The sequence below is a fragment of the Lipomyces japonicus genome, assembly GCF_038497905.1.
Source record: "Lipomyces japonicus strain CBS 7319 unplaced genomic scaffold V1514scaffold_3, whole genome shotgun sequence".
Classification (NCBI taxonomy): Eukaryota; Fungi; Ascomycota; class Lipomycetes; order Lipomycetales; family Lipomycetaceae; genus Lipomyces; species Lipomyces japonicus.
Window position 1 is genome coordinate 39,978 of NW_027117815.1, and position 26,736 is coordinate 66,713.

At 49.0% G+C, this 26,736-nt stretch overlaps 14 protein-coding genes across 14 annotated transcripts; 8 read left to right on the forward strand and 6 right to left on the reverse strand.

Moving 5' to 3' along the window:
• Window positions 1–20: 20 nt before the first annotated feature.
• On the reverse strand, window positions 21–3,737 carry V1514DRAFT_324394 (uncharacterized protein). Its single transcript, XM_066926411.1, has 2 exons — window positions 2,500–3,737; window positions 21–2,432 (listed from the first exon to the last, which is right to left on the reverse strand). Exons 1-2 carry the CDS (start codon window positions 3,248–3,250, stop codon window positions 121–123), a joined length of 3,063 nt encoding a protein of 1,020 aa, XP_066785645.1. The 5' UTR covers window positions 3,251–3,737; the 3' UTR covers window positions 21–120.
• On the forward strand, window positions 3,193–5,285 carry V1514DRAFT_324396 (uncharacterized protein). Its single transcript, XM_066926412.1, has 2 exons — window positions 3,193–3,528; window positions 3,604–5,285. The coding sequence occupies exons 1-2, from the start codon at window positions 3,498–3,500 to the stop codon at window positions 5,229–5,231; spliced, it is 1,659 nt and encodes a 552-aa protein (XP_066785646.1). The 5' UTR covers window positions 3,193–3,497; the 3' UTR covers window positions 5,232–5,285.
• V1514DRAFT_358154 (WD40-repeat-containing domain protein) lies at window positions 4,993–6,551 on the reverse strand (the record flags this gene model as incomplete). The annotated part of the gene is made up of 2 exons (XM_066929669.1): window positions 4,993–6,224; window positions 6,537–6,551. 2 exons carry the CDS (start codon window positions 6,549–6,551, stop codon window positions 5,262–5,264), a joined length of 978 nt encoding a protein of 325 aa, XP_066785647.1. The 3' UTR covers window positions 4,993–5,261.
• Window positions 6,425–8,170, forward strand: V1514DRAFT_365515 (FAD dependent oxidoreductase). The gene is made up of 2 exons (XM_066929812.1): window positions 6,425–6,664; window positions 6,742–8,170. The coding sequence occupies exons 1-2, from the start codon at window positions 6,571–6,573 to the stop codon at window positions 8,136–8,138; spliced, it is 1,491 nt and encodes a 496-aa protein (XP_066785648.1). The 5' UTR covers window positions 6,425–6,570; the 3' UTR covers window positions 8,139–8,170.
• On the forward strand, window positions 8,171–8,747 carry V1514DRAFT_324400 (uncharacterized protein). Its single transcript, XM_066926413.1, has one exon. It carries the CDS (start codon window positions 8,321–8,323, stop codon window positions 8,684–8,686), a length of 366 nt encoding a protein of 121 aa, XP_066785649.1. The 5' UTR covers window positions 8,171–8,320; the 3' UTR covers window positions 8,687–8,747.
• A 664-nt stretch (window positions 8,748–9,411) lies between these two features.
• Window positions 9,412–11,431, forward strand: V1514DRAFT_324402 (glycosyltransferase family 20-domain-containing protein). The gene has a single exon (XM_066926414.1). The coding sequence runs from the start codon at window positions 9,911–9,913 to the stop codon at window positions 11,342–11,344; it is 1,434 nt and encodes a 477-aa protein (XP_066785650.1). The 5' UTR covers window positions 9,412–9,910; the 3' UTR covers window positions 11,345–11,431.
• V1514DRAFT_349943 (uncharacterized protein) lies at window positions 11,400–12,261 on the reverse strand. The gene is made up of 2 exons (XM_066929392.1): window positions 11,999–12,261; window positions 11,400–11,932 (listed from the first exon to the last, which is right to left on the reverse strand). Exons 1-2 carry the CDS (start codon window positions 12,029–12,031, stop codon window positions 11,558–11,560), a joined length of 408 nt encoding a protein of 135 aa, XP_066785651.1. The 5' UTR covers window positions 12,032–12,261; the 3' UTR covers window positions 11,400–11,557.
• Window positions 12,262–14,989, reverse strand: V1514DRAFT_324406 (uncharacterized protein). Its single transcript, XM_066926415.1, has 2 exons — window positions 13,588–14,989; window positions 12,262–13,522 (listed from the first exon to the last, which is right to left on the reverse strand). The coding sequence occupies exons 1-2, from the start codon at window positions 14,886–14,888 to the stop codon at window positions 12,475–12,477; spliced, it is 2,349 nt and encodes a 782-aa protein (XP_066785652.1). The 5' UTR covers window positions 14,889–14,989; the 3' UTR covers window positions 12,262–12,474.
• Window positions 14,990–15,522: 533 nt separating this feature from the next.
• Window positions 15,523–16,760, forward strand: V1514DRAFT_324413 (Longin-like domain-containing protein). The gene is made up of 6 exons (XM_066926416.1): window positions 15,523–15,701; window positions 15,802–15,836; window positions 15,893–16,002; window positions 16,101–16,264; window positions 16,322–16,468; window positions 16,542–16,760. The coding sequence occupies exons 1-6, from the start codon at window positions 15,665–15,667 to the stop codon at window positions 16,697–16,699; spliced, it is 651 nt and encodes a 216-aa protein (XP_066785653.1). The 5' UTR covers window positions 15,523–15,664; the 3' UTR covers window positions 16,700–16,760.
• Window positions 16,657–17,786, reverse strand: V1514DRAFT_324417 (Elongator complex protein 5). The gene has a single exon (XM_066926417.1). It carries the CDS (start codon window positions 17,625–17,627, stop codon window positions 16,755–16,757), a length of 873 nt encoding a protein of 290 aa, XP_066785654.1. The 5' UTR covers window positions 17,628–17,786; the 3' UTR covers window positions 16,657–16,754.
• Window positions 17,716–20,023, forward strand: V1514DRAFT_324418 (uncharacterized protein). Its single transcript, XM_066926418.1, has one exon. The coding sequence runs from the start codon at window positions 17,855–17,857 to the stop codon at window positions 19,970–19,972; it is 2,118 nt and encodes a 705-aa protein (XP_066785655.1). The 5' UTR covers window positions 17,716–17,854; the 3' UTR covers window positions 19,973–20,023.
• A 416-nt stretch (window positions 20,024–20,439) lies between these two features.
• Window positions 20,440–21,611, forward strand: V1514DRAFT_358160 (uncharacterized protein; the record flags this gene model as incomplete). Its single annotated transcript, XM_066929670.1, has 2 exons — window positions 20,440–20,835; window positions 20,903–21,611. 2 exons carry the CDS (start codon window positions 20,440–20,442, stop codon window positions 21,599–21,601), a joined length of 1,095 nt encoding a protein of 364 aa, XP_066785656.1. The 3' UTR covers window positions 21,602–21,611.
• A 115-nt stretch (window positions 21,612–21,726) lies between these two features.
• On the forward strand, window positions 21,727–22,518 carry V1514DRAFT_288369 (mitochondrial 54S ribosomal protein mL40). Its single transcript, XM_066925248.1, has 2 exons — window positions 21,727–21,886; window positions 22,006–22,518. The coding sequence occupies exons 1-2, from the start codon at window positions 21,760–21,762 to the stop codon at window positions 22,329–22,331; spliced, it is 453 nt and encodes a 150-aa protein (XP_066785657.1). The 5' UTR covers window positions 21,727–21,759; the 3' UTR covers window positions 22,332–22,518.
• V1514DRAFT_115021 (salt tolerance down-regulator-domain-containing protein) lies at window positions 22,365–26,465 on the reverse strand. The gene is made up of 4 exons (XM_066924406.1): window positions 26,253–26,465; window positions 24,904–26,066; window positions 22,825–24,829; window positions 22,365–22,761 (listed from the first exon to the last, which is right to left on the reverse strand). Exons 2-4 carry the CDS (start codon window positions 26,044–26,046, stop codon window positions 22,739–22,741), a joined length of 3,171 nt encoding a protein of 1,056 aa, XP_066785658.1. The 5' UTR covers window positions 26,047–26,066; window positions 26,253–26,465; the 3' UTR covers window positions 22,365–22,738.
• Window positions 26,466–26,736: the final 271 nt, after the last annotated feature.

Sequence of the window (26,736 nt, forward strand, 5' to 3'; positions counted from 1 at the left end):
ATCATCAGTTTTGGAATACGTTTTAGCATAAAAATTCATAAAAATTACTACATCAAATATTCTAAAACAAAAGTTAAATATAAACAATGAATTAATACATATAAAAATCTAATTATTTTTTTAATGCCATCTCGCCTTTAACTCCTGATCAGTCATTTCCTGTTCGATTTCATCCTCAATCACTAATTGCCTTTCCAAGGAGTTTAATTTTAAAGTTTCCAGTTCCGACTCAAGCTCATTCCTTCTTTTTTTCTCCTCAGCCACAACATCACTTGGCGTACTTTTTTCATTGTCATGATCATCAAATTCACTACTTCGATCATCGGAGTCGAAACTACCATCCCTGAAACTCCGAATAGCATTACTACCTCGTCGACCACTCGCCACGCTACTACCATACTGATATCTGCTAGCTGTCGAATTATCTCTTGCACGACCGGAACCAACAATTCCACTCTTCATGCTGGGCACACCAGTACTTAAACTTGACGTTGCGTCTAATTTGGCCACAAATTCTGGAGGCAAGAAAGGCGCATGCCGTTGCGCCTGAGCACGATTCAGACCACCAATACCAGCACCCCAAGTTATTAGCATTTCAGTAGTTGTCGGTATCACAAATGGCAATATTAATGAGATATCGAGATAAAGTCCACCAGGTCTTCGTTGATGTTGTTCGGCATCAGACCACGTTAAATTTTCGTTGTCAACAACTGGACTAGATAAATGCAATGATCCTGCGTTTGATTCTAGAGACTGTCTAATTATTGATGACGTGATGTCTTGCAAGTCAGTAGTTGACCTTGCTGGGCTGGGTGGTGCCTGCGGAGACGGTTGTTGTGGTGGTGGCGAAGGCGATCCAGGAAGAATTTGATTAAACAATTTTGACTTTCTAGCCATAGATGAGACACCTGCGACTGCCTGTTTATGCGGTTGTGACTGTTGTTGCTCTAAACTCTTGAGATATCTGATTGCAGATTTTGAAAGCTTGTCTTCGCCAACTTCTGCCCTGTAGTTTTTTACAGCATGCAAAAGTTGTTCCGCGGTAAGCAATGGAAGCTGTTTTAAAGTTCCGATTAAACTAGCCGTATCATCACCCAGACTAGAAAAACATTGCAGCCATTGTAAAAGCTGAACTAAAGGTAATAAATGTCTGCGACTTAACTCAATAATACTTTCATGAAACATGCTCGATCCTGATCCACAAACTCCTGGCTCGATTTCGACAGGACGCCTATTATTTGCTCGAGCCCAGTCTTCTATTGCTGATATGTTAAGTCGGATTTGCATTGCTTTTGTCCGGGCAAGATATTTTCGATCAGATAAAATACGGTTAAATATTGTGGCATTCAGCCAATAAAAAATTTGGCCGACAAGTTGCAATGTTATCACAGGATGGATGTCATATAAGTCTAAAACAAGAAGCGTTGAGCTTAAAAGACTAGTCACATTACGTGACGACGGTGCTATCATTTTGCTAAGCGATGGGGGGCGATATTGATCTAATTCAGAACCACCCCCAGGGCTAGATGACCGTCCCTCAACATTTTTCCATCCTGATCGAAATATTTTCCATTCTCGCTGAAATTGAACGTTCCCCAATCCAGGAATTGTTTCATGATCTAAGATCGCCGCATCGAGAATACGATCAAGTCGACGTTCGACATCTCGAATAAACAAAACAAAAATTTCACTAACTAAATCTGTCAACTGTTGCTGATGCTCTACAGACGCGGCCATTAATCCGGTATCTTTTCGAAGAAAATACAAAAGTAAGGTAACATTAGAAAGCCAAAATGCTAAGAACGCCATGTCATCCTCATGAACTTCGACGACATAACTTATTTTCTCAATTGAGGAATAAAACAAGGATTTGAGAAGATCGGGTGTTCCATAATAATGCGCAAACCGGGCACATAAAAATATAACATTGGCTGGTATTGGTTTCTGGTTTGAAGAACGCAAAGGATGCATTTTATTGATTGCAAGGTCAAGAATTCGCGGTAAATCTTCTGCCGAAAACACAAACATCTGATCTGGCAAGCAATGATCCCAATCAAACTCTGTTTCATTTTCAAAAACATCATCATCATCCTGATGAGTTATTCCCAAGTTTGCTAAATCGACGTCAAGATTACTAGACGACTCTAGTAGTAACTTTTTTTGAATTTCGTTACTAACAAAATTATCATCCAAGTTCAAAGACGGATTTGTGTCGTCATTGTAAAAATCTTGAATAGAACGGACGCCGACACCTTGCACCTGGCCGCTCAATGGACGCACTATTTCTGAAATTTCACTTTTGGGATCCGAGAAGTCTTGCGCGGTCCGGCCGGTGGCAGTTCTAACTTCAAGAGATGCACCATTATTTAATAGTAATTTTACTATTCCAGTATGATTATTATTCGTTGCCCACATTAACGGTGACCACTTAACTATATTGAGATTAGATAAAGTCATCGGTGAATTTAGAAAAAAAAAAAAAAAAATTAAGTTCCTCACATTTGTCTTGCTGATCAACATCGGCCCCATTGGCGATAAGCAAACTTGCGATATCTGCATGTCCAAAACAAGCAGCATATATTAAAGCAGACGTTCCTTCTTCATCAGAAGTATTGACTTCAACAAATTGCCTTGCATCCGCATAATCCAATAGCCTTTTGATTCTAGCTAAGTCACCATTACTAGAAGCGACAATAAGCATATGTTGTAGCGTTACTTTTTTTTCATCCGTGGTGCTTGTAGCATCGTGCAAAACCTCATCAACAGAGACCTGTTCTTCTTCCTCGACAGAATCCTCGGAAGTATTTGCAAGCATTTGTTGCAATCTGTTTGCACTCTCCTTCACACGGTCGTCGTCGGTTTCTTGTTTTAACTGGTCGGTGCTTGTCAATGAGTATCGAAATTCTGTACGAAGAACCTTAGCGTTTTGCTCCCAAGAATCGTTAAGTTCTGAACTAGTTTCTAAAAGAATATTTGGAGACGAATAACCCAATGCCGGTGATGCAACAATACTCCTTGCAGGTTGTGGGGAAGAACTTTGACTGAGTCTAAGACCAACAGTGCCTTCTGGCTCATCATTAAATCCTGCAATATTCGATTTGCCAGAAAAAACCCCATTACTGTCTTCTGATAAAGTTTCAGACCCCGGTTCTTGTTCGTTTTTTTGCAAGCTTGTTAAAAATGTTGGAAGAGAGCTGCCAGAGAGCGGACGAGGCGAGTCTGGCAGATCAAGGCCGATGTTTTCTGCCATTGCATGTCTTCTTATGTAGCAAACTCTGTTGCTGAACCGAAACTCAGCAGCTGGTGTACGATATTCCGGTTAGAGTGTTTCTTGGCAATATTAAAATGGTTTTGATCGGACGGCAATGACTATAAGTTACTGTTCTGACACGTATGGCGTTGGTGGACAACAATGTACATGTCCAAAGGTTAATATTTAATTTAACCTTGCGCGCAACGTGATATTCTCATACCAAGAGCAGCAAACAGGACCCGCCATGAGCCAGCCACGGTCGATCGCGGTGCTAGGTAAGACAAAAAAAACAAAAAAAAACGAGGATTTAAGCAGCAACGTAATTGTTTAGTGACACTGAGTTATTATAGGAGGCGGCATCACTGGCTTGACGGCGGCGTATTACCTGCGACAGGCCCTGCCTGCGTCGGTGCCCATTACGATATTTGAAGCCACGGCACGAGTGGGTGGCTACATCGAAACCAGTCATGTGAATACGAACAAGCACAATAAGTACGATCATGATGATAAAAATGTTTCGAGCACGGTCGTGTTTGAGCATGGCCCGCGCACGTTACGGGTAGACCCGAAATCGGCCAGTTCAGTGAACATGGTAGACCTGATCCGGCGCTTGCGGCTTGCAGGTGATCTGATCCGCGTCCGTAATGGCACGGCCGCACAACGGAACCGGTTTATATATTTTGATCGAGTGCTGAATCGCGTGCCTGATTCCGTGGTGGCAGTCGTAAGCAGTGTGTTCACGCAGCCGTTATTTCGCAGCTGGCGGATCGCGAGCGAGGTTGCGCGCGAGCCGTTCCGGCCTCCTGACGACAGTGAAAATGATGAGTCTGTGGCAGACTTTATGACCCGCCGGTTTGGCCCGCTGGTGACCAGCCGGTTAGCGTCGGCCGTGATGCATGGCATTTACGCTGGCGATGTGAACAAGCTTAGCGTGCGCAGCGTGTTGGAACGTGCCTGGCGCCGGGACAAGGAAGCTGGCAGCTTGCTGGTGAAGCTGCCCTGGCGCCGGCGGGTTACGGGCCTATCTGCATCCGCATCGGACGAGCAGGCAGCAATCGATGCCGAGAATTTGCGGCGGGCGACTGCAGAGAATGCGGAGTTGCTGGCACGATTGTCTGACAGTTCTGTGATATCGTTTCGGAATGGCATGCAGTCCGTCGTGGACAGGTTGCGGCACGAACTAAACGAATCGTCGAGCGTGCGGATCGAGTACGGTGCGCCCGTGCAAGCATTGGAACGCGTGCCCGGCGGCGTGACAGTCGTGACACGGGCGGACAATGGAGAAAACAGGCAAACTTTTACGACCGTGTTCAGTGCGTTACCAGCTCGCGAGTTGTCCAACGTGGTAACTTCAGCCCGGTTGACCGAGTTGCTCAGTCAGATCCCCGCCGTGTCGGTAAACGTGGTTAATCTTTTTTATGACCGGACTAATGTTTTGCCAGTGACCGGGTTCGGGTACCTCGTACCTTCGGCCGTGCCGGTGAAGGACGAAAACCCTGAGCGCGTGTTGGGGGTCGTGTTTGACTCAGATACGGTCACGGACGAGCATGGCGTGAACCTTCAGGACGCGCGAAAAGGTACAAAGATTACGGTCATGCTTGGAGGGCATTATTGGGATGAGGCCGCGGCAGTACCGGCAGTTACGGACGAGAAGGAAGCAATCAGGCAGGCCACTGCTGCAGTGGCACGGCACCTAAACCGGCCCGATCTGGCCTTGCCAACGTTTGCACAGGCTCGGTTTCATGACCGGTGCATCCCGCAATACGTGGTTGGCCATGCGCAATTGCTGAACCGCATCCACGACGCCGTGATTGATGCGTATGGCAGCGGACACGGTCTTGTGCTCTTGGGTGCGTCGTTCTTGGGCGTATCCGTGCCGGATTGCGTGTATTACAGCCGGTGCGCGGTGGATAGGTTTGTTAGTGGCAGTCATGGCCATGGTACGTTGACGGGACTTGAACCAAAGATAACACAATAAATGTATTTAATTATTATTTATATTTGTAGTTTATGTAACATGGTTGATTGGTATCCATATTTTGGCAGAGTGATCAATGCCGGCGGACGCGAGCATGGATCCGGACGGGTGAGCGTCAACCGCCAGCACAGGTCCAACATGAGCAGCGGTCAAGATCAAGACTGGTTGCTTCGTTTGCAAGTCCCAAAAAAAGATTTCACCAGATTCTGATCCGCACACGACGTAGACGGCGGACGACGACGACGACGATGATGATGATGATGATGTGAAAACAATAAACGTTGGCGTCAGCGCGTAGGCGTCATTCTTGTGGGATTGAAACGTGCGCACGCAGCGGCCGTCGGACGTGAGATAATCCCACAACCTGACGGACCCGTCCAGTGCGGATGATAACAGGTATCTGCCATTAGGCGAGAACTTGACTGCAGACACGGGCGCATTATTATCAGGTTCAATGATCGTTTTCAGACACTGGCCCGACGTGACGTCCCAAAGCCTGATCTGGCCATCGTGCGAGCCGGACACGATCAACGTGCCGTCGCGACTGAAATGCAGGCCCGCCACGGGGTCGGAATGAGCCGGCAACGTGCGGAGACATGTGCCTCGGCGCAGGTCCCAGATCTTGATGGACTCATCAAATGAGCCAGAAGCGACCAGGTTGCCCTTGCAATTGAAATCCACCGCGGTAACGTAGTTTGCATGGCCGCGGAACGTGCGCACGCATGCACCACCAGTGCCGGCGGCAAACACGCGGACAGTCTTGTCATCCGATGCGGTGGCCAGCAACGTGGAATCTGGTGACCATGCCACGTCGTTCACACCGGCAACGTGACCGGCCAACGTGAGTTCGTAGGCGCCGGTTTGAGCGTGCCACAGTTTCACAGTCGCGTCGGCCGAGCCGGTGGCCACAAACCGGCCGTCGGGACTGAACCTGACGGCCGTGATTCCAGCGGTGTGACCTTCAAGCGAAAAACGAACGGTGTAGGACAGCAGCTTGGAAAGGGGAAAAGAGAGATTGGACTTGAATGGGATGGTCGTGATATTGTTACCAAGTTCAAATATTCAATTAAAGCAAAGCAAAGCAAGGCGTGGCGTCGTGGCGGTGCAGCGTCTAGGTTTGTTACATAAGCGTGGCTGCAAGCAAGTCACACCACAATTTCACTTTCGATTTCCAGTTTTGCACGCAAGCAGCAAGACGATCGCGGCAGACAAGAACGACGACGACGGCGACGGCGAAGGGGGTAAAAAAAAGAAAAGAGAAAGAAAGAACGAGGAACAAGAAGAGCAAGATACATAAATACGTACATACATACACAACATTTATACTCCCATTCAAAACATGCCGACGTCCACGTCTACGCCTGCGTCTGCGCCTGCGAGCACGGCGACCAGCGGCGGGAGTGAAGACGACCGGCAACACATTATTATTGTTGGTAAGTGCAGGCTGATGATGATGAGGATGACCGATTGTCGTGGTGGTGAGGAGTAAATGCTAACGACAATCATCTAGGCGCTGGAATTATTGGCGTGTGCACGGCGTACTACTTAACGCGGCACCCGCAGTTCTCAGCCAAGACGCATCGGATCACGATCATTGAGTCGACCAGGCCAGCCAGTGGTGCCAGTGGCAAGGCCGGTGGATTGTTAGCACTATGGGCGTTCCCATCACAGCTGGTGCCGTTATCGTTTGAACTGCACGCCCAGTTGGCGGAAGAGTACAACGGTGAAGAGGAATGGGGTTACCGGCGGTTGCAAACCGTATCGTTGGAAGGCAATTTAACCAAGACTGCTGCATCAGCAGCGGCTACTCCAAAAAAGAAAAAATCAAAGTCAACGTCGGCAGCGGATGCAGACTCGATCGACTTGCCTGTTGATTTGGATTGGGTGCGCAAGGACGTGACGGAGTCGTGGTCGGCCCTGTCTGGTACGGATTCGACTGCGCAGGTACATCCTTACAAGTTTACCATGTTTATGCTGCGGCGAGCACAAGAATCCGGCGCCGTGTCGCTAGTGCTCGGTAAAGTGGCCGGCATCAATTGCAACAAGACCACCGGCAGCGCGGAGTCGGTCGAGTACACGCCCACATTATCATCCACATCTACATTGACGCCTTCATCTAATTTAATATTAACATCTACATCTACATCCACATCTACGTCTACATTCACATCCACATCTACATCATCAACCGCGACCAACAATAACAACAGTCATAACCACAGCAGCAGTAATAACACTAGCAACAGCAGCAGTAACAACAACAGCAACAAAAATAATAAAAACAACAACAACAACAACAACAACAGCAGCAGCAGCAATAACAATAGTACAACGACTACGCTCAAGGCAGACAAGATCATCGTCACGGTTGGCCCCTGGACGTCACGGCTGCTGCCCACATGCCCGGTCTCAGGCCTGCGCGCTCATTCCATCACGATCACGCCGTCACGGCCGGTCAGTGCTTACGCGGTGTTTACCGAGCTCAAGCTGGCCAAGGGCAAGTACGTGTCGCCGGAGATTTACGCTCGCAAGGATGAGGTGTACGTGTGCGGCGAAGGCGACAATTACGTGGAAGTACCCGAGACCACGGACGACGTGGAAGTGCTGAAGAGCAGGTGCGATGAGTTGGTCAAGTACGCCGGAGTGGTCAGCAACGAATTGCAAGCCGGCCGGATCACTCGCAGGCAGGCCTGCTACTTGCCAGTCGTGGACGTGCCATCCACGTCCGGCCCGCTTGTCGGGCTCACGTCGGCGGCTAACCTGTACGTGGCAGCAGGACATTCGTGTTGGGGCATTAACAACGCACCGGGAACGGGCAAGATCATGGCCGAGATTGTGTTCGAAGGTCAGGCTCGGTCTGCAGACGTGTCCGGCTTGGATCCGCGCCGGTATTTTGTCGTGGCTTAGATGAATTAATAATGTACAACAAATCATGAACCAACCGCCAGTGTGGCATACGTAAGCGCTGAGTAATATAACTTAGGCCATAGTGCTGTGCTTGGTCATTTATTACATCAGCGGGTCCCAATTTGCAACACTTGTCTCGTTCGCACTTTTGTGTATCCATCTTTTTTTCTTGACCGACTTACATGTCGAACTTCACGATCCCGGACGCGGACCTGACGGTCCAGCCTCGCAGGTTCCGCCGCAAGCCACTTGGATCCGCACCCAAACGCATCAAGAATGCCCGGCAGGTTGCGGCCGACGACTTCAAGCGCACGTCATCCTCACCATCGTTCCACGACCGGCCCACGTTCGCGTCTGTCGAAGCACCGCCGTCGGTCGCGCCACGCAAATGGTGGTGCGACGTGACCGGCCTGCCTGCACCATATCGCATGCCGGCGTCCGGACTCCGATACTACAACGCCGAAGTGTTTCGTGCCGTCAAAACATTCCCGCCTGGCGTGGACCAGCGCTACCTGAGCCTGAGGTCGGCCAACGTTGTGCTTAAGTAAGCAAATATTATGTAACGTGCCCCTTCTCAAATTCTTTGTATAATATAACTACCAATTGTAAATATCAAAATTATCATACAAAAGCCTCCACCTGCAACGAAAGTATTTTCAAACAAAAAAATGACACTGCTCGTCGTGTCGCTGTACCTGCCTCACACGATCGACTTTAATCTGGACGATCCGGCCCTGGTCGAGCGCGTGCCAGCGTCACCGTCTCGGCAGAAGCACGACCAGCACCAGCCAGCAACCGCGACAGCCTCGACTACCACGTCCACTTCGACGACGACGGCAACGGCTACGCCGGTCGCCACGCCGGTCGCGGTTCCGCAACCGAAACCACAGACTTTTATTCAATCGCTGGCGTCCAGAGTCACGTCTGCAAACACGACGCCGCCGGCTTCACCGCCGACTGCGGGCGCGTTATCATCATCATCTGCATCCGCAGGCGCGTCACGAGATTTTTTTTTTCACGGTAATAATTCAAGTCATCTTGGAATTCACTCGGCACCGTTAGCGGTGCCGGATTCGCACGGTCAGATATGGTCGCCGTCGGGGTCATCTTCATCGTCATCGATCGCGTCGGCGGCGGCTACTTCAGCAACCGTGTTGCAATTCGATCGCGATTTATCGTTCGGCACGAATGCGGTAACTGCTGGCCGTAGGCCCCATCATTATCATCATCATCAGCAGCAGCAGCAGCATCACCACCAAGGCCAGGCTGACACAAGCAAGTTATCGTCTGGCCTGGCCGCGTTGGCCAAAAATAGCGATCCTGATACTCCTGCTCATCATCATCATCATCATCACCACCACCACCACCGACCGGCTGCAGCGTCGACGCCGACAGTGGTATTGACACATCCAAAATCAAGGGCCAACTCGCCACCGCCAGCAAAGCATCTTGTGTCCACAAGGAAGCACTCGATCCCAAATGTGCCGTCACTCAAGGTTGTTCAGCCTTCATCTAAAGCAGCAGCAGTAGCAACAACAACAACAACAACACCAGCACTCACAACAGCGGTACATGTAACAACTGCTGCGGTATCAGTTGCAGCTGCTGCTTCAAGGCGCAGGCAATCCGTATCGGTTGCCGCCAACGCGTTCTCCAACGCATCGTGGACCGTGGTTGACTTTGTTAAGGGCAACGGCGGCTTGCGAAATGCGATCGCAACTGCAAGAACTCAACCTGGATTCCCGACGTGCAAGTGGATCGGCACGCTTGGGATGCCCACCGACGCGCTTGAGCTGACTACCAAACATGCAATTGCTCATGTACTGGCCAACAATAACAACAGCAGCAGCAACAATAATGGCAACAGCGATAGCAGTGAGAGCGATAGCGATGACATTGACGAATACGCAGATGTGGAAGTGCCCGTATTTGCATCTGATTCCACCGTCGAAGGTCACTACACACACTACTGCAAGGAAATCCTTTGGCCCACGTTTCACTACCAAATCCCAGATAATCCAAAGTCCAAAGCCTACGAAGATCACTCCTGGGTTCACTATCACGCACTCAATCAAGCTGTGGCTGACGCGGTCGTGGCCAACTACGAGGACGGCGATACCGTGTGGGTGCACGATTACCATTTGCTACTCGTGCCCGGCATGGTCCGGCGAAAGCTGCCGAACGCCACAATCGGGTTTTTCTTGCACATTGCGTTTCCGTCGAGTGAAGTGTTTCGGTGCCTGCCGACTCGCAAGCTGTTATTACAAGGCATGCTTGGCGCAGACGTGATTGGGTTTCAAACTGTGGAATACGCTCGGCATTTTAGGCAGTCGTGTCAGGTCGTGCTCGGGCTCAGGGCCAACCCTGATGGCACGATCGTGGTCGATCATGACGGTCGTACCGTGAGCGTGGTCAACATGGCGATCGGCATTGATGCCGAATCAATCAAGACCGCATGTCAGGATTCGGAAGTCGTGCGATGGCGCCAACTGATTCGTGAGCGGTGGGGGCCGCATCAGAAACTTGTCGTCGGCAGGGACAAGTTGGACGAATTCCGTGGCGTCAAAAACAAGTTGCTGGCATACGAGCGGTTTCTTAAAATACATCCGGAATACAAGGAAAAGGCAACCATGATTCAAGTTTGCTTGACCAATATTGCATCACAAGATTTGGAATCGGAAGTATCCGACATTGTGACCCGGATCAACTCGTCCAATTCTCACGTCGGTGCCGAACCGCCGGTGGTTTTTTTGCATCAGGACATTTTGTTTGAACAATACCTCGCGCTGTTATGTGAGGCCGACGTGTTTGTGGTCACGTCGTTGCGCGAAGGCATGAACTTGACATGTCATGAATACGTGATTTGCCAGGCCGCACCTGAAACTTCAAAGGGCCCGCTCGTGCTGTCTGAATTTACTGGCAGCGCATCCGTGTTATCATCCACGTCGTCATTGTCAGAACCAAACGGGAATAAAAGCGGCTCTGCTGCCAGCAACAGCTCGGCGGCTGACACCTGCGTGCTGGTGAATCCATGGGACACGGTCGAAGTCGCGCACGCGTTCTTCACGGCACTAACCATGCCAGACAATGAACGGGACCGGCGGTGGCGCAACCTGTATGCCGAAGTTGTGGTCAACACTGGCGCGCATTGGGTCAACCTGTTCCTGTCCCGGCTGGCGGATGCTGCTGCTCCCGGTCGTGATTAAGGTCTTAATGTTTTTTTTCTTTTTTTTTTCTTTTTTTTTTTTTATTTTTTTTTTTTTATTTTGATTGTGTATTCATGTACTTGTACAAATTTATAATTATATTTATGTATTATATATTATATGTATATATATATATATGAATGTCTCTAACCAACATCATCACACTCGGGTCGTCTTTTTTACTTTTTTTTATTTTTTTGGTTTTGCTCTCTCTCAATCTTGACCGCGCGACTGCGCAGTCGCGGTTTCGAAAAACTGATCGACCTCGCCATCGTCATCTCTGCCAAACCCCAGTGCCGACCGTTGCTCCCATCCGAACCCGGACCCGCGTGTGTCAACCCTGGCCAGGCCGGCACCAAACTCAACGTCGTCACGTTCGAGCAAGTGATTGTCGTCGTCGTCATCATCCGATAACGCGATCGGCCCGCGACGACCGGTGCTGCCGTCGTTGGCACGGCCAAGCCGAATGATGCGATCCGGAAGGTCACGAAGCGGGATCGAAACGTTGTATCGAAGCAATAACGGCTTGAGGGCCCATTTATACGTCACGACCAATCCTGCCACCGCGCCGATAAACAATACAACCGACTGTTTGTATTCGTCGCCACAACGGTCAGTATTTTGATAACAAAAAAAAAATTATACCTGACATACAAATAACGAGTTCAAAAATGCAAATAACCCCATGTTGTTTTCTGGCTTCCTTTTATATACCCTTCCCACTCTTCCGCTTTTGCGGTTTTTTTTTTTTTTTTTCCTTTCTCAATTTCGAACCCACACACAGTGGTTATCAAATCAGTGGTAAATTTTGACGTGTGAACCGTCAACGTAAAAGGTTATAAAAAAACCGAGCGAAATTCCTGGACCGGGTCAGTTGCGATACGATATGGTTTTGCAAATGTCGTGATAGTTTCTTTGGCCCCCCCGCATTACTCGCGCGACGTACGTAATCGCACCTTTTCCCGTGCCCGGTCCCGAACCTTAATTTATTAACAGCGTAAATTATATAAGCAGGCGTTTACGAAAAATAAAATGCGTTGTTTATTAAATCCTAAATGTATTTTCACCATGTTCGTTGTCGGTATGATAATGATGATGACGACAACGACGAGGAAGAAAAAAAAAATATTCTATTGCGGCAACACTTTGGCCAATTCGCGCTTGGCCCAGTTTAACCGGCGCAATCGAACCTCAATCTCAATCTCACTCTCTTCCTCTTGCTCTTGCTCCTCATCCTCTTCTTGTTCTTCTTGCGCGTCAATCGGGTCATCATGACCTACAATCACGACGTCTTGCTGCCTCGGTAACGGTGGCCGTGATCGTGGTCGTGGTCGTGGTCGTGCACGTCGCCGGCCGGTTCCGGTTCGGCCGAGTTCGGGCCCGATGCCGTGACGCAGCACGGCAGCTTCGTAGTTGTCAATCTCGAATTCAATGCCTTGCAAATGCTCAGGTTCAAACACGTCGTCATCACAAAACTTGATCCCGCTTAATGCCCAATCTTCCTCCATCACCAGGCCACCACGCCCGTGCCGCCGTCGTGAGTGGTGATTGTCGTCAAAACTTGCGTCTGGCAAGCTTGACAAAAACTGGCCCAGTTCGAGCCACGGAAATCCGGCTTGCTCGTCAAGCAGCCAACTGGCCTGGCCCGATCGAAGCACGTGCAGCAAAAAAACAAGCCACACAAACACGTGCGCGTACTGCTCCGGCTGGGCCAATTGCAACGCCAGCCGTAACGTGCCGAACGCAATCACGCCAGCCGGCCGGATGTTGAATGACGATGCTGGCACGGCTGAACACTCGGCTTCCATGTCGGATTCCAGTCGCATGTCCTCCACGGCGTTAGACAGTACGCGGTCGCCCGATTGCTCCGCGTGATTACCGTCATCAACAGCACCGTAGTCATATAACCCGGAAATGTTCACGATCGCGTACTTGACACCGTTCTTGTTCCACTCGTTCGCCACCACGGTCTTCCTCGTGGTCGTTGTCCGCATGAGCGATAAGAATTCTTCCACAGCCCGGCCATGATGTTGAATCCCCACTTTTGTGTATCTGGTCGCGTGCGCGCGCGCGAACCAGCCGGCTGGTTCCACGTAGCTAGGTTTATTCGAAATCACGGACCCGAACAGGCTCGCCATGATACCTTCGTCCATGTCAAACGGCACGGACGATAACTTGCTATAGGGCTCACATATTAGCAAAACATAAATTTCATCATGAGCAAAGCCATTGCATTTTTATACCTTTTGCACATGTAGTAAATCTGGTTCAGTTTAAAATCCCACGCCAGATCGATCGAGTCCTTAACAAAAGTGAGCGACAGATGATGATATAACCTGCCGGTTTGGGGCGTAACAAACGAGCACTGAGTGTACCACCTGGCTGCGCATTGCTGCCAAATGTGCTTGTCGTCTGAATCGTCAGTCTCGATATCTGCCCTGCATCGGGCAAGGTCACCTAGGCATTCGGCCCAAGTGACAGCGTCATCACGATCAGGCAAGAATTCATACAATCGTGACACGATCGTGTATGCCGAGTAAAAAAAAGACACCAACGCGTCTGACGATCGTGGCAAGAACGGCCGCAATTGGCCAACTACATGTGACACGCCGCGATTCCACATGCGAGATTGCACCTTGTCCTTCTGGACTGGCAACTTGCCCGTACTCAACCGATTAATGTTATGCCGGTTGGCAGATAAAAGTAGCAAGTATTCTTCATATTCTTGTAATAACCTGACATGCAAGCGCACGGCCGGCCACCACGACGCTGCATCCGCAGTCACGTCACTTGTCGCATCCCTGATCCGGTTTTCGAATTCAGTGATCTTGGCACAAGACGCGCGAACATTGCGTTCAATGTCTTCAACCGAGTCGACCGGCTTCTCGATTTCATATAAAACCTGTGGTATTTGATAATTGTGTTGTTGTTGTTGTCGTGATGCCGATGCGGTTTCAGTAGCTTGTTGTTGCTTAGCCTCGACTTCAACTTGCACCTGCACTTGCGCCGGGTTTTTTAATAAAATGACCTTTCCCGTCGCGACACTCTTGCTGCCTACCGTCTCATGCTGCTGCTGATGTTGATGAAGCCGGTTTTGCAAATTTGCAGCCGTCCGTTGTTCGTGCTGCCTGTCTCCGCGACGTTGCGTGCCGGTTTGCTGTCTCCTCTCAGTATTGTCGACCGGTGCTGCCGCTGGTGTACGGTCAATCGAATCCGAGTCTGATGCCGGATTGTAAAGCTTGCGAGATGCATGACCGGGCTTGCCTGAAGGCGCACCACGCCCTTCCTCATTCTCACCGCCACCGCTGCCGCGACCGTCTCTCCTCCTCCGGTCTCTTCTTCTTCGCCTGCGAGTGCCGCCAATACTGCCACCTCCGGCTGCTGCCTCTTCTGCAGCTGCTGCTGCGGCAGCTGCTGCGGCCACTGTGACCACGTTTCCCCGCAATTCCTGACTGGCAGATGGAATCGGATCCTTACGAGGGTCATATAGCTGCTGCCTAAACTCGCCCTGCAAGCCAGTCGCTGGTCCTAGTGCCGCTAGCATTGTTGACGGCTCCTGCTTCTGCTTCTGCTGCTCCTGCCGCTGCTGCTGCTGCTGCTGCGGCGGCGGCGGCGGCGGCGACGGCGACGGCGACAACGCCAGCAACTGCGGTCTGTCATGGTCATGCGAGAGGCCGGTGCCAGTATCGGCTACGATCGGCAACGATCGATCAAAATCAGGATCAAGCTCATGGTTAACCTTGCGAGACCGCCTGCGACCGCTGCTTAGTGCTTGTGCTGCAAGAGGTGATGCTAGTTCGTTTGCTGATGCCGTTGCCAGTCTCGGTCTCGGTCTCGGTCTCGGTCTCGGTCTCGACTTGCCTGACGGTGCTTGTCTCGAATACTGCATGTAACGCAAGCCGTGCTAGATATTTGCTAAGCAAAGATGCGCATGCGGTTGCTCATCTGACGAGCTGCACGTTTTGATGAAAGAAATAGATGAAAGAAAAAAAAAAAAAAAAAAAAACTTTTTTTTTTCTACTCAGGACAAAAAAAGAAAACAACTAATTCTCAAGAAACTGTCATACTTTCGTCTGCTATACTAATAAGTGGTTCTTTTGTTTTTTCTTCTCTAATGATTGTTTACCGAGCCTGTTTTGATCAATCGCAATACTATGGATGTGCTTTTCAGGTTCTAACGTGGAAGTTGGCTGTGGTTGTGGCCGTAGTTGTGGTTGTGGCTGTGGTTGTGGCTGGGCACGTATTATAGTCCTTATGGAAACGTAAATCAAACGCATCTGTGAACAAACTGGCAGCCAGGAAGGTTGCAAGCATTCAGAAATGATCAAGTCGACCACGATTGTTCGACTGGTAGACAGTGAGTTTGTTTGTTTGCTATATTAGTAGCATGCAATTGCCTGGAGGTTTTGTTTTGTTTTGGAACGTGTTACTTAAACTGATTGAACTTTGCATATTAGAACTGCCATTGTCGGCCAGCGTGGACGATAGCCAGGTGAGCCAAAAAAAAAGGTTCAATTTTGATGGTTATATAACTCATCATATTAAAAGCAACCGAATGAACTGGCAAAATACACGACCGAGGAGAAGGAAATCATTCGCAAGCTCACCGACACGGCCGAACCCCGAGCATCAATTGAATCCGGTCCTTATACTCACCAGTCAGTAATTTATTTTTATTTTATTTTTTTGCTGTTGTCGTTGTTGAGGAAGCATGCGAGTAAAAGCTGGGCGGTTTTCTGATTTTGATCTTGGTTAGCTATCTGATTGCTCACGGCGTAATCTACATCACCATTGCCGAACGGTCGTATCCGCGCAAGCTGGCCTTTACATATCTTGACGATCTAGATAGAGAGTTTATTGCTTCATACGGTCACAGGATCGAATCATCCGATTTGCGGCCGTTTGCGTTTATCAACTTTGGTTAGTTCATCATCCATCTTACACTGCCTTGCAAGCGTGCTAACATGAATGCAAAAGAAAATTTTATCCAAAAGACAAAACGAGTTTATGATGATACTCGGACGTCAGTTAATCTTGACAAGCTTAATGCTGAATTGCAAGATGTTACCAGGGTCATGACCAAAAATATTGAAGACTTATTATATCGTGGTGATTCACTCGACCGTACGTAACCCACTTCATTTCCCAGTTATACAGTTCGTGTTCACAATGTACTGACGGGGGGGTTTTTTTTTAGGAATGACAAACTTGTCATCGTCGTTGCGAGCAGAGTCATCGAAATATCGCAAGGCGGCCAAGAAAATAAATTTTGACGCCTTACTCAGGCAGTACGCTCCAGTGGCAGGCGTGTCCCTCATCTTTGTGTTTCTTATTTGGTGGATCTTCCTGAGATGATGAAACCAACCCCATGTATTTAATCTTACATAAATAATATACATTACACGTTCTTTCAAAACGGGTCCTCGTACGGATCTTCTTCGTCATAGTCATCTTCTTTCTCGTACTGATACACGATCGCGCCCGTCGTGGCCAACCCTGCAGTGTGTTGGGCTTGCAAGTACGGCAATTCAACCAATTCGCGAGCTTGCTTTTGCTTTTCGGTCGTGCCGAGATTAAACGTTGTGAGATCTCTCACCAGGTCGTGTTCGTTGGCATCACCGGCATGGCGTGATTTGCCGGCCGGCTTGAACGTGAACGCGTGAGCGCCGTAGTCAAACGCAAACAAGCCCGTGACTGCCCGGCCAGACTTGCGCCGGTGCGTGAACTCGACATTGAACTTGGCCGAGTTTGCAGATAACGGCAACACGCCGTCGTTCTCGTCGTCGTCGTCGTCGTCGTCGTCGTCGTCGCTCGGCTGAACCGTAAATATAGTAGTAGCAAGGTATGACAGCACGGTCGTGGCCGACGGCGCAAACGACCGCTCCGGCACGACAGTTGGCCCAGGCTGAGCCACCGCGACCAGGGTGGATGAAGCCGGCGATTGAATCAGCGGTACCAAGAACCGGGCCAGGTCGGCAGCAGGAATAAACCGCAACGTGTCAATCAACACTAACGGCCGGTTCAATTTTCGCACGCAATCATGGATCTGATCAAACGACAGCCGGTTGCAACCCACAAACTCGACCTGGCCGTGCCCGTCGTCAACCACGGTCGCGGTTTCGAACGCCAAAAAAACCGCACCATGGCCGGCCGTGGTCGCACGACGAGCAAACTCGAACAGAATTGGCTTTGCGGTCTGTCGCGGCGTGTCAAGCAACAGCACAAACGGCGACGTGTCCTTCAGACTCACTAGCCTGTTTAGCACCGTCGAGTGCTGGTCCATCGTCGTTTGGCCTGAGTGTCGAGTAAATAAATAAATTCTTTAATTGATTTTTTTTTGCCCACTTATTTGCGCCGCACGATGCGCCGGGGCAAAAAACAAACGGATTTTCCGAAAAGCAAAAAAAAAAAAAAAAATATTGACCAATAATAAACCTTTCATTTTTAATTTGGGTTGCTCTTCCTGTAGTTTTCATCCCTCAATTCAACAATATTTCTACCATCTTTACAATGTTGTTCCGACCGAGGGTCAATTTGGTGACATGGCGGTTCCGCCGAACGCTTGCCACCGCGGTTAGTAACGGCGGCATTGCTCAGAACTTGACGGAGAAGATTGTGCAGAAATATTCGGTCGGGTTGGCCCCTGGCAAGGTTGTGCGGTCTGGAGATTTTGTGACAATCAAGCCTGCTCATTGCATGACTCATGACAATTCATGGCCGGTTGCGCTCAAGTTTAAGGGACTGGGTGCGACAAAAGTTGCCAACGACAGACAGGTCGTGCTCACGCTCGACCACGACGTGCAAAACAAGTCCGAAAAGAACCTGACCAAGTACGAAAACATTGAACGGTTTGCTCGCGAGCAAGCAATTGATTTTTATCCTGCTGGTCGCGGCATTGGCCATCAAATCTTGGTCGAAGAAGGCTACGCGTTCCCGGGCGCGCTCACGGTCGCGTCCGATTCTCATTCAAACACGTACGGCGGCGTGGCTTGCCTGGGCACGGCCTTGGTCCGCACCGACGCGGCCGCAATCTGGGCCACCGGCCAGACATGGTGGCAGATTCCGCCGGTGGCAAAAGTCGAGCTCAAGGGCCGCCTGCCGGCCGGCACGTCGGGCAAGGACGTGATCGTGGCCCTGTGCGGTGTGTTCAACAACGACAACGTGCTCAACCACGCAATCGAGTTCACCGGCGACGCCATTCCGTCATTGTCGGTTGACGACAGGCTCACGATTGCCAACATGACCACCGAATGGGGCGCCTTGTCCGGCCTGTTCCCGGTCGACTCCGTCCTGGTGGACTGGCTCCGCGCCCGCGTGCGCAGGCTGCGCCAACCTCACGCCCGCATCTCGGCCGACAAGGTTGAAGAATTGGCCTCCGCGTTGGCAAACAACGACCCGTCATTGTCGGCATCGGCTGGTGCCACCTACGCAAAGCATCTCGTGCTCGACCTGGCCACGTTGGCACCGTACGTGTCCGGCCCGAACTCGGTCAAGGTCACGTCGTCCCTTGCCGACCTGTCGGCCAAGCAGGTCAAGATCAACAAGGCTTACCTGGTATCGTGCACGAACTCACGATTGTCCGACATCCGGGCGGCCGCAGACGTGATCCGCGGTCACAAGGTGGCCGACGGTGTTGAATTCTACGTCGCCGGCGCGTCATCTGAAGTGCAAGCTGACGCTGAGCAAGACGGCGCCTGGCAAGCCCTGATCGATGCCGGAGCAAAGCCATTGCCGGCCGGATGTGGTCCCTGCATCGGTCTCGGCACCGGCTTGCTCAAGGACGGCGAAGTCGGCATCTCTGCCACGAACCGTAATTTTAAAGGTCGCATGGGCAGTCGTGATGCGTTGGCTTACCTGGCTTCGCCAGCCGTCGTGGCCGCATCCGCCGTTTTGGGCAAGATTGGCTTCCCGCAGGAAGTCACCGGCCAGGCCATTCCGGCAACGCCATCATTGCAAGCCTCCGAGGTTGCCATCGAAGCGCCAGTGCAAGATGAGTTTTCTGCAACCACTAGCCCTGCAAGCCATGAAGACGTTGACACCGCCGCTGGTGCGACCCTGATCCGGGACGGATTCCCGGCCCTGATTGAAGGCGAACTCGTGTTGTGCGATGCCGACAACATCAACACGGACGGCATTTACCCTGGCAAGTACACGTACCAGGACGACGTGCCCAAGGACAAAATGGCCGAGGTCTGCATGGAGAACTACGATACCGAGTTTGTCAACAAGACCAGGCCTGGCGACGTGGTCATTTCCGGCTTCAATTTCGGCACCGGCTCGTCGCGCGAACAAGCCGCCACGTGCATCCTGGCCCGCGGCATCAGGCTCGTCGTCACCGGCTCGTTCGGCAACACTTTTTTCCGCAACTCGATCAACAACGCGTTGCTGACTCTCGAATTGCCCGCCTTGGTGGGATTGCTACGCCAAAGATTCGCCGGTTCAGAGCCAGAGCTCACCCGGCGAACCGGATTGTTTATCAAGTGGGACGTGCCCCGCGCTCGCGTGCAGGTCCGTGATGCGGATCAGAACGTCGTGTTTGAACAAAGAGTAGGAGATTTGGGACCAAACTTGCAAGATATTATTATTCAAGGTGGCCTGGAAGAATGGATCAAGAACGAGATTAAATAATTAATATAGATGTAACTATTGAATAGAATCAAAGCAAAAAATAAGGCCAAACAACGTCCACTCTGCTGACGAAATTATTTGTCATGCGTGCATAACTTCAACGTCATCCTTGCTTTGTGGGGAAAGAATGGACTCTTCATGGTATGAACACGTTCCAAAACTTTCAGATGTAATGTAATATCATTGCCAAAAACACAATTTGGTTATAAATCTAATGCCGCAAACCGAAAAAAAAATAAAAATAAAAATAAAAAATTAAATTCATCACTTGCAGACAAGGAATTTTCCTGTTCCCCGCCGCTCAATGGGTATAAACATGGTTCATATTCATATACATGAATATATATATATATGTGCTCCCGTTGCTGAAATTAATGCTTACTTTGTTGCCAACAGTAAACCGTCTTTGCTTTTCTTTTTAATCCTGTCAACAGTTCAAACTCACATATTCTTTTTTTTTCCAAACCATGGGTAAAGTCCTCGCAGTTCTATACAAGGCCGGCCGGCCTGTCAATGACGAACCCTGTCTGCTCGGCTCGGTCGAAAGCGAACTCGGAATTCGTCAATGGCTTGAAGCACAGGGCCATACATACGTGGTCACTGATGACAAGGAAGGCCCCGATTCGGTGCTTGACCGGGAAATCGTCGACGCCGAAATCGTAATCACAACCCCGTTCCATCCTGGATATATCAGCCGTGAACGTATAGCAAAGGCCAAGAAGCTCAAGCTTCTTGTCACGGCCGGAGTTGGTTCGGACCATATCGATCTTGACGCTGCCAATGAGTACAAAATCACCGTGGCAGAAGTGACCGGGTCAAACGTGGTTTCTGTCGCTGAGCACGTGCTTCTAACTATCCTTGTCGTATGGAAATTTTTTTTTTTTTTTTTTCAAACGATTTCAATTAACACGAAAAACCGGTTCAAAATAGCTGGTTCGCAATTTTATCCCCGCGCACGAACAAATCGTAAACAACGAGTGGGACGTTGGCGCTGCGGCAAAAAACTCGTTTGATCTCGAAGGCAAGGTCATTGCCACGATCGGGTGCGGTCGCATCGGCCAGCACGTGCTCCGCCGCCTGCAAGCGTTCGACCCCTATGAGTTGTTATACTATGACTACCAGGCATTGCCATACGATGTTGAAATAGCGCTTGACGTGCGCAGGGTCGAAAAGCTTGAAGACATGGTGGCGCAGGCTGATGTCGTGACCGTGAACTGCCCGCTTTACGAATCCACCAAGGGCTTGATCAACAAGGACCTGCTGGACAAGTTTAAGCCGGGCGCATGGCTCGTGAACACTTCTCGCGGCGCAATCTGCGTCAAGCAAGACGTGGCCGATGCGCTCGAATCCGGCCAATTGGGAGGTTACGGCGGCGATGTTTGGTTCCCGCAACCTGCACCGGCAAATCACGTTTGGCGGTCAATGAGGAACCCATATGGCGGCGGCAACGCCATGACTCCGCACATTTCCGGAACGTCGATCGATGCCCAGGAAAGATACGCTCTGGGAACAAAAAACATTATCGACACCTATTTGAAAGGAACAAAAGACTACAGACCTCAAGACCTGATTGTTATTGATGGCCATTATGCCACGAAAGCATATGGAGCCGATAAAGTTGTCTCGTAAAAAGCGTCAGGTTTAATTAATGGCTTAATTGAGTCTCTGTAATTCAAGTTGTGTCACCCTGGCGTGCACGTGTGCTACGCCCAAAATTTCATTGCCCGAGCACTTTTCAACCCGTAAATATTCAAACCAAACCTCCTTTCACAAACAACGTTCAAATCATGAGTTTGCTGTCTGTTTTCAAGCCTTTAATATTAAAGCGGGCAAGCACGTCTGTGCAATCTACGGTTTTTACTCGCGGCAAGCGAACCGCTACCGGCGTTAACGTGGCTGCCAAACAACGATTAAGTAAGTCTTTTGATATTTTTTTTTTCTTTTTTGCCCATCCTCTTCCTTCCCACCCCTCCAAATCTCACTCGTGCTATTTTTTTTTAAAGAGCCACATGAGCTAATCAAGACTTGCATAGTTTCACTTTTTGGCTTGGTCACTCGAACACGGAAACAGCCTCGCCGGTTGAAATTATCATACGAGGATCAACTCAAGCATGCCACGATCCATCGCGCGTTTCAACTGCACCGGCGCCAGGTTCGCGAATCCCGACAGGTCGAATTGGAAAAACAATACGCCGCCATAAAAGATGCCAACGATGAACTTTTAAAAATCTCGCCCGAATTATTTGCTCAATCGAAAACGCGCGAGGTCTCGGTTCGGTTCCCGCTCGAATACAGAATCCCGACCCACACGCCTCCAAAAATTGCTTGGGATCATAGCTGGACGGCACCGCAAAAATAATTGTGCATACATGGTTCTATAATTTACTAGTTGTATATAAATAAAATTTGTAAAGCCTTGTTAATTTCCATTCAACTCCCACTTTATCATCAAGCTACAGTTCAAAATATTATTAGCAAAAATGTTTATAATGTTGTTGTATATGATAATAAAAAAAAACAAATAAATAAATAAAATAAACAAAAACAAAAACAAAAACAAAAACACACTCAATCTTTAACACAATTAAAAAACAAAAAACAAAAACAAATTTCAAACTTAAATGCAGGTATCCACAATATCGACATTCATCCGATTCGAATACAAAAAAAACATATAAAAAGAAGACCACTATATAACATAGAAAGCAACATGTAATGATAAAAAATTAAAAGACAGCCGACAATGCAAGTATTTTCTATTCATGTTCATTTCTTCCGTTCGCTCCATCCTAACATTACGTTTAATAACAATATTCATCTAAATATATATATTTTCAAACGTTGTTACTTACCATTTAACCATGGTGATGTCGGAACGTTCTGGGATGCAGAACCAATACTGATTCCGATGTTCCAAGTATTGTCAAACAACCCGGCCGGATGTGCCACCGGAACTGATGATGACGACGACGCATGTTCCTTTTCGCCGCCGATTGGATCCGGGAAAAAACTGGACTGCCCGCCACCAAACAGGCCTCTGCCACCACCGATCGTGCCCGCCGAAACAGATGCGATCACCGGAACCGAGCCTGCTGTTATTGGTGCTGACAGGCTTGGCTGGGTTGCCACAACCGGCAACGCATGCCGCGCGATCGGTTGATAATATCCAATCGCTTCCGCCAACGGATCGTCATCATCATCTTCCACCAATGCTCTTGAACCCATTATTGGCACTTCATCAGATGATGACGATGACGAGACGTGTAAATCATCAGATTTGGAAGCATTGCTAGCTGGCCGTTGAATTGGTTGCAAGATCCTGCCCTTCGGCGAAAGCGACAATGCCGCAGACAACGGCGTGCTCGGCTCGGCAGATGTGATCACCGGTGACGACCCATTGCCACCCAGTACCATCGGCGTTCGTGTACCTGGTGCTTGAGCAAACGATGGGAACGCCAATACCGCTACTGCTTGAGTGGGTGTCGCTGACGGTGGTTGCTGAGCCGGTACCGGTGCGGGCACTTGAGCATATGAAGGAAGGCGCCCGGGAGGTGCTGGTGAACCGGAGAACCCGTTTGACATTATGGGCGAAGAAAACCCACGGTACTGTGATTGTGCTTGTCCGTTATACAACGCTGCCAAAGAAATTGGCGGTGATGACGAAGAAACTGACTGCGCAATCTCACCAAGACCGAGTCGATTTATTAATGGATTTGAGCCTAATGATTCACCAGTCGATGCAGTTCCGTTAGGTCCAACAGGTGCAGGTTGGGATGAAATCCGTTGCTGTTGCTGTTGCTGTTGCTGAGATCGAGAAACTTGGGGAGGCGGGATGAGTGGAGAAAATGCTGATTGAGGTTGAGGTGATGCCATTGTTCCATTAGGCGTCGTCAAAAACGATCCCTGCTTTAATGACTGTTCCTGGCTAGGAGCTGACACAAACGTTCCCGGTGGTGGCTGAACAATTGGTGGTACTGCCCGTTGGGGAATCATTTGGTTTGCATGCTTTAGCGATATCTGTGATTGCAAATGTTGCTGTGGATGATGTAGCTGTTGTTGTAGTTGTGGATGTGGATGATGATGCTGGTGCTGTTGTTGTTGTTGATGTGGTTGTTGTTGATGGATCTGCTGTTGCTGAACCTGCAAACGCTTAGCATACACCTCTCTATGCAATGCCTCTTTATGTGCTCGAGCCTCTCGTTCCTTTGATTCGATTTCTCTAATATGATTCTCCCGATCAAGCTTTTCTTGTTCCTCTTTCCGTATCCGCTCCGCAGCCAGTAAAGCGGCCTTACGTTCTTGTTCTTCTCTTTCACGTTGTAACCGTAATTCTTTTTCCTTATTGGCTTGCTCTTCTTTTTTCTTGCGCTCTTTTTCTTCCTTATCCTTGCGCCGGCGTTCCTTTTCAGCTTCTCGTTCTCGTTCTTCTTGCAAACGTTTTTGCCTTTCCAGTTCCTTTCGCAACCGTTCTTCATCTTGGGCTCGCTTTTCGGCTTCTTTTTTCAACCTTTGATCTTCACGTTTCTTTCTGGCTTCTTCGTTTTTGCGAAATTGATCAGCTCGAATGGCAGCTTCCTCGGCAGCTTTTTCAGCTTCCTTCCGCAACCGTTCTTCTTCCTTAGCTTGCTTCTGTTGCCGCTTTTTGTCCTTTTTCTTTTCCTTTTCCTTGGCTTTTTTCTGTTCTCGTTCTTCTTGAACTCGATTTTCTTCGTCCAATTCTTCCAGAAGCTTGCGTTGCCGTTCTTGAGCTACTTTCTCCTTGTACGCAGTCAACACACGTTGTTCAAACATCCGAGCTGCAAATATTTGGAACATTCGACGTCCTTCCTCCATTCGCTGTTCTTCGCTCATGGAATCCTTTTTAATTTTGTCATATTAGCTATTATCCTTCTGAAAAAAAAAAGTTTGTAAACTGTTAGGCAATCACTCACAACGTCATCATCTTCCTCGTCATCGTAGTCTTCATCGTCTTCTTCCTCATCTTCGTCATCGTATTCTTCATCGTCTTCGAACTCCGTGGCGGCCAACGCTTTCTCTTCCCGAGCCATCCGTCGCTCGGCTAGTTGTTCCATCATTTCTATGAATTTCTTGCCATCGTTTTTCAATAAATCATCAGCCACGGTTAGAATGCCACCTTGAACGGTTAGCGAGTTGCCAAAATTAAAAAAATCGTGTGAAATGTCATGATTTAAAAGCTCTGGAGGTTGGTCAGGATCTGAAAAGTCATCATCGTCATAATCGTCTTCGTCTTCATCTTCCGGTAGTTCACGTAGTCGATGGTGGTGATGATGGTGATGATGATCATGACCAAGGTGATGGCGCGACGCCTCAAGGGCAGCTTGATATGGATGTCGAAGTTGAGGAGGAGGTATCGGTCCGTACTTTTGTTGCTGGTTTGCATATTGTTCGAGCTCTTCATAATACGCATCATAAAGCACTTCCAGTTCCTCCTCAATTGCATTACGTTTCCGGCCGCAAACAGAACAACTACAACTATGCTTCTGCTGTTCTTTCATTTTCCGCAGCACCGCTTCCTTCTCTACCTTGACCAGACTTCGGCGTTCGTCTTCTCCCAAACTAAGCCAAAAATCTTTTATCCTTTCTCTTTCTTCGTTTGTATTTGTATTCCATATCCTGTCAGTAAGTTTTGTGTTGATATTGCTGTTATTATTGTTATTAATAGCGCTGTTGTCGTGATTATGGTGATTATTGGAATTAGGTTCACCCTGGTCACCAATTATTACAGTATTTTTCTTTTTCTTCTTCTTTTTTGACTTTTTCGCAATGACTTGAATATGTTCCTCCGAAATATGATCAAAATCCGACTGTTGACTGTGAACTGATGGTGGGGCATCATCGGTAATCTGGGTCACGTCGGCGTCTCCATTAACCGCGACAGTTGCAGTAACGCTTCCGTTCCCACCTCCTTTGCGTTTTTTCTTTTTCTTCTTGCCACTGCTTGAAGTTGTTTGTGAGTTCAATGTCGATGGATAAGATAAGGGCTGTGTTTGACTGGATAGTGAATCTATGGTAGCGCTCGGCAGCGGTGCTGTTGCAGATAGGCTCGCTGCCATGGTTGGCGGCGAAAACTCGTCTGCTTCAATACGTTAGTAACCATAATAACACAAACAAAAAACACTAAAATGTGCGACGACGAGAAGGCTTGCATATGCATGATCCACTGAAGCCCAGTCCCACTGCATAACCCAGCTAACAGGTCCGGCTTGCACATGTATCTAACAAGCGCTACACAAACACAAGCACTAACACTAACACTAACCTTAAATAGCAGAACAGAAAGCGAAAATCCAGTAATAGAAAGCTGACAGGTTAAACGCACGGAACAGAACTAAAGCTGATTCGGCACGCTTACTCAACGTCAAGCTTTCTTTTATGGCTGGGGAAAAAAAAATTGAAAAATAGAAACCAACTCTCAATGTGAACCGAACCAAACTGCAAACAACAAGATAAAAACAAAACCGGAAAAAAAAATTGTTTGTGGTAGTCGAACGTCGGTGATTGTGCTGTCAGACACGAGATCCAAGAAATTTTAACCTGGTTGATCGAGGTGCCTGCGGGCCGAGTGCAAAATTACCGAAATGCCAACTTTGCAAGCGAACAAAATTGGCACAACAACGCTGGCAAAACTATGGTCTGTTTGAAGTAGAAAAAAAAAAAATTTCGAGCCAACCGTTAGAAACGTGCAACAATACGGCAAGCTGTTGAATGGTTATGGGATGCGACCAAAAAGACGGTTTTGGTGA

Bases quoted from the DNA above. Each gene is read 5' to 3' on its own strand.
- V1514DRAFT_324406 (XM_066926415.1), bottom strand. From the start codon at position 14,888: ATGCTAGCGGCACTAGGACCAGCGACTGGCTTGCAGGGCGAGTTTAGG. The intron at 13,523-13,587 runs GTATAAAAATGC...TGAGCCCTATAG, and splicing joins ATTTACTACATGTGCAAAAG to CAAGTTATCGTCCGTGCCGT.
- V1514DRAFT_324402 (XM_066926414.1), top strand. From the start codon at position 9,911: ATGCCCACCGACGCGCTTGAGCTGACTACCAAACATGCAATTGCTCAT.
- V1514DRAFT_349943 (XM_066929392.1), bottom strand. From the start codon at position 12,031: ATGGGGTTATTTGCATTTTTGAACTCGTTATTT. The intron at 11,933-11,998 runs GTATGTCAGGTA...GAATACAAACAG, and splicing joins CATTTTTGAACTCGTTATTT to TCGGTTGTATTGTTTATCGG.
- V1514DRAFT_324413 (XM_066926416.1), top strand. From the start codon at position 15,665: ATGATCAAGTCGACCACGATTGTTCGACTGGTAGACA. The intron at 15,702-15,801 runs GTGAGTTTGTTT...TTTGCATATTAG, and splicing joins GATTGTTCGACTGGTAGACA to AACTGCCATTGTCGGCCAGC. The intron at 16,469-16,541 runs GTACGTAACCCA...GTTTTTTTTTAG, and splicing joins TCGTGGTGATTCACTCGACC to GAATGACAAACTTGTCATCG.
- V1514DRAFT_324417 (XM_066926417.1), bottom strand. From the start codon at position 17,627: ATGGACCAGCACTCGACGGTGCTAAACAGGCTAGTGAGTCTGAAGGAC.
- V1514DRAFT_288369 (XM_066925248.1), top strand. From the start codon at position 21,760: ATGAGTTTGCTGTCTGTTTTCAAGCCTTTAATATTAAAGCGGGCAAGC. The intron at 21,887-22,005 runs GTAAGTCTTTTG...AGACTTGCATAG, and splicing joins GGCTGCCAAACAACGATTAA to TTTCACTTTTTGGCTTGGTC.
- V1514DRAFT_115021 (XM_066924406.1), bottom strand. From the start codon at position 26,046: ATGGCAGCGAGCCTATCTGCAACAGCACCGCTGCCGAGCGCTACCATA. The intron at 24,830-24,903 runs GTGAGTGATTGC...AAAATTAAAAAG, and splicing joins ACGAGGAAGATGATGACGTT to GATTCCATGAGCGAAGAACA. The intron at 22,762-22,824 runs GTAAGTAACAAC...ACGTAATGTTAG, and splicing joins GACATCACCATGGTTAAATG to GATGGAGCGAACGGAAGAAA.
- V1514DRAFT_324396 (XM_066926412.1), top strand. From the start codon at position 3,498: ATGAGCCAGCCACGGTCGATCGCGGTGCTAG. The intron at 3,529-3,603 runs GTAAGACAAAAA...GAGTTATTATAG, and splicing joins ACGGTCGATCGCGGTGCTAG to GAGGCGGCATCACTGGCTTG.
- V1514DRAFT_365515 (XM_066929812.1), top strand. From the start codon at position 6,571: ATGCCGACGTCCACGTCTACGCCTGCGTCTGCGCCTGCGAGCACGGCG. The intron at 6,665-6,741 runs GTAAGTGCAGGC...ACAATCATCTAG, and splicing joins GCAACACATTATTATTGTTG to GCGCTGGAATTATTGGCGTG.
- V1514DRAFT_324394 (XM_066926411.1), bottom strand. From the start codon at position 3,250: ATGGCAGAAAACATCGGCCTTGATCTGCCAGACTCGCCTCGTCCGCTC. The intron at 2,433-2,499 runs GTGAGGAACTTA...ATCTCAATATAG, and splicing joins TGTTGATCAGCAAGACAAAT to TTAAGTGGTCACCGTTAATG.
- V1514DRAFT_324418 (XM_066926418.1), top strand. From the start codon at position 17,855: ATGTTGTTCCGACCGAGGGTCAATTTGGTGACATGGCGGTTCCGCCGA.
- V1514DRAFT_324400 (XM_066926413.1), top strand. From the start codon at position 8,321: ATGTCGAACTTCACGATCCCGGACGCGGACCTGACGGTCCAGCCTCGC.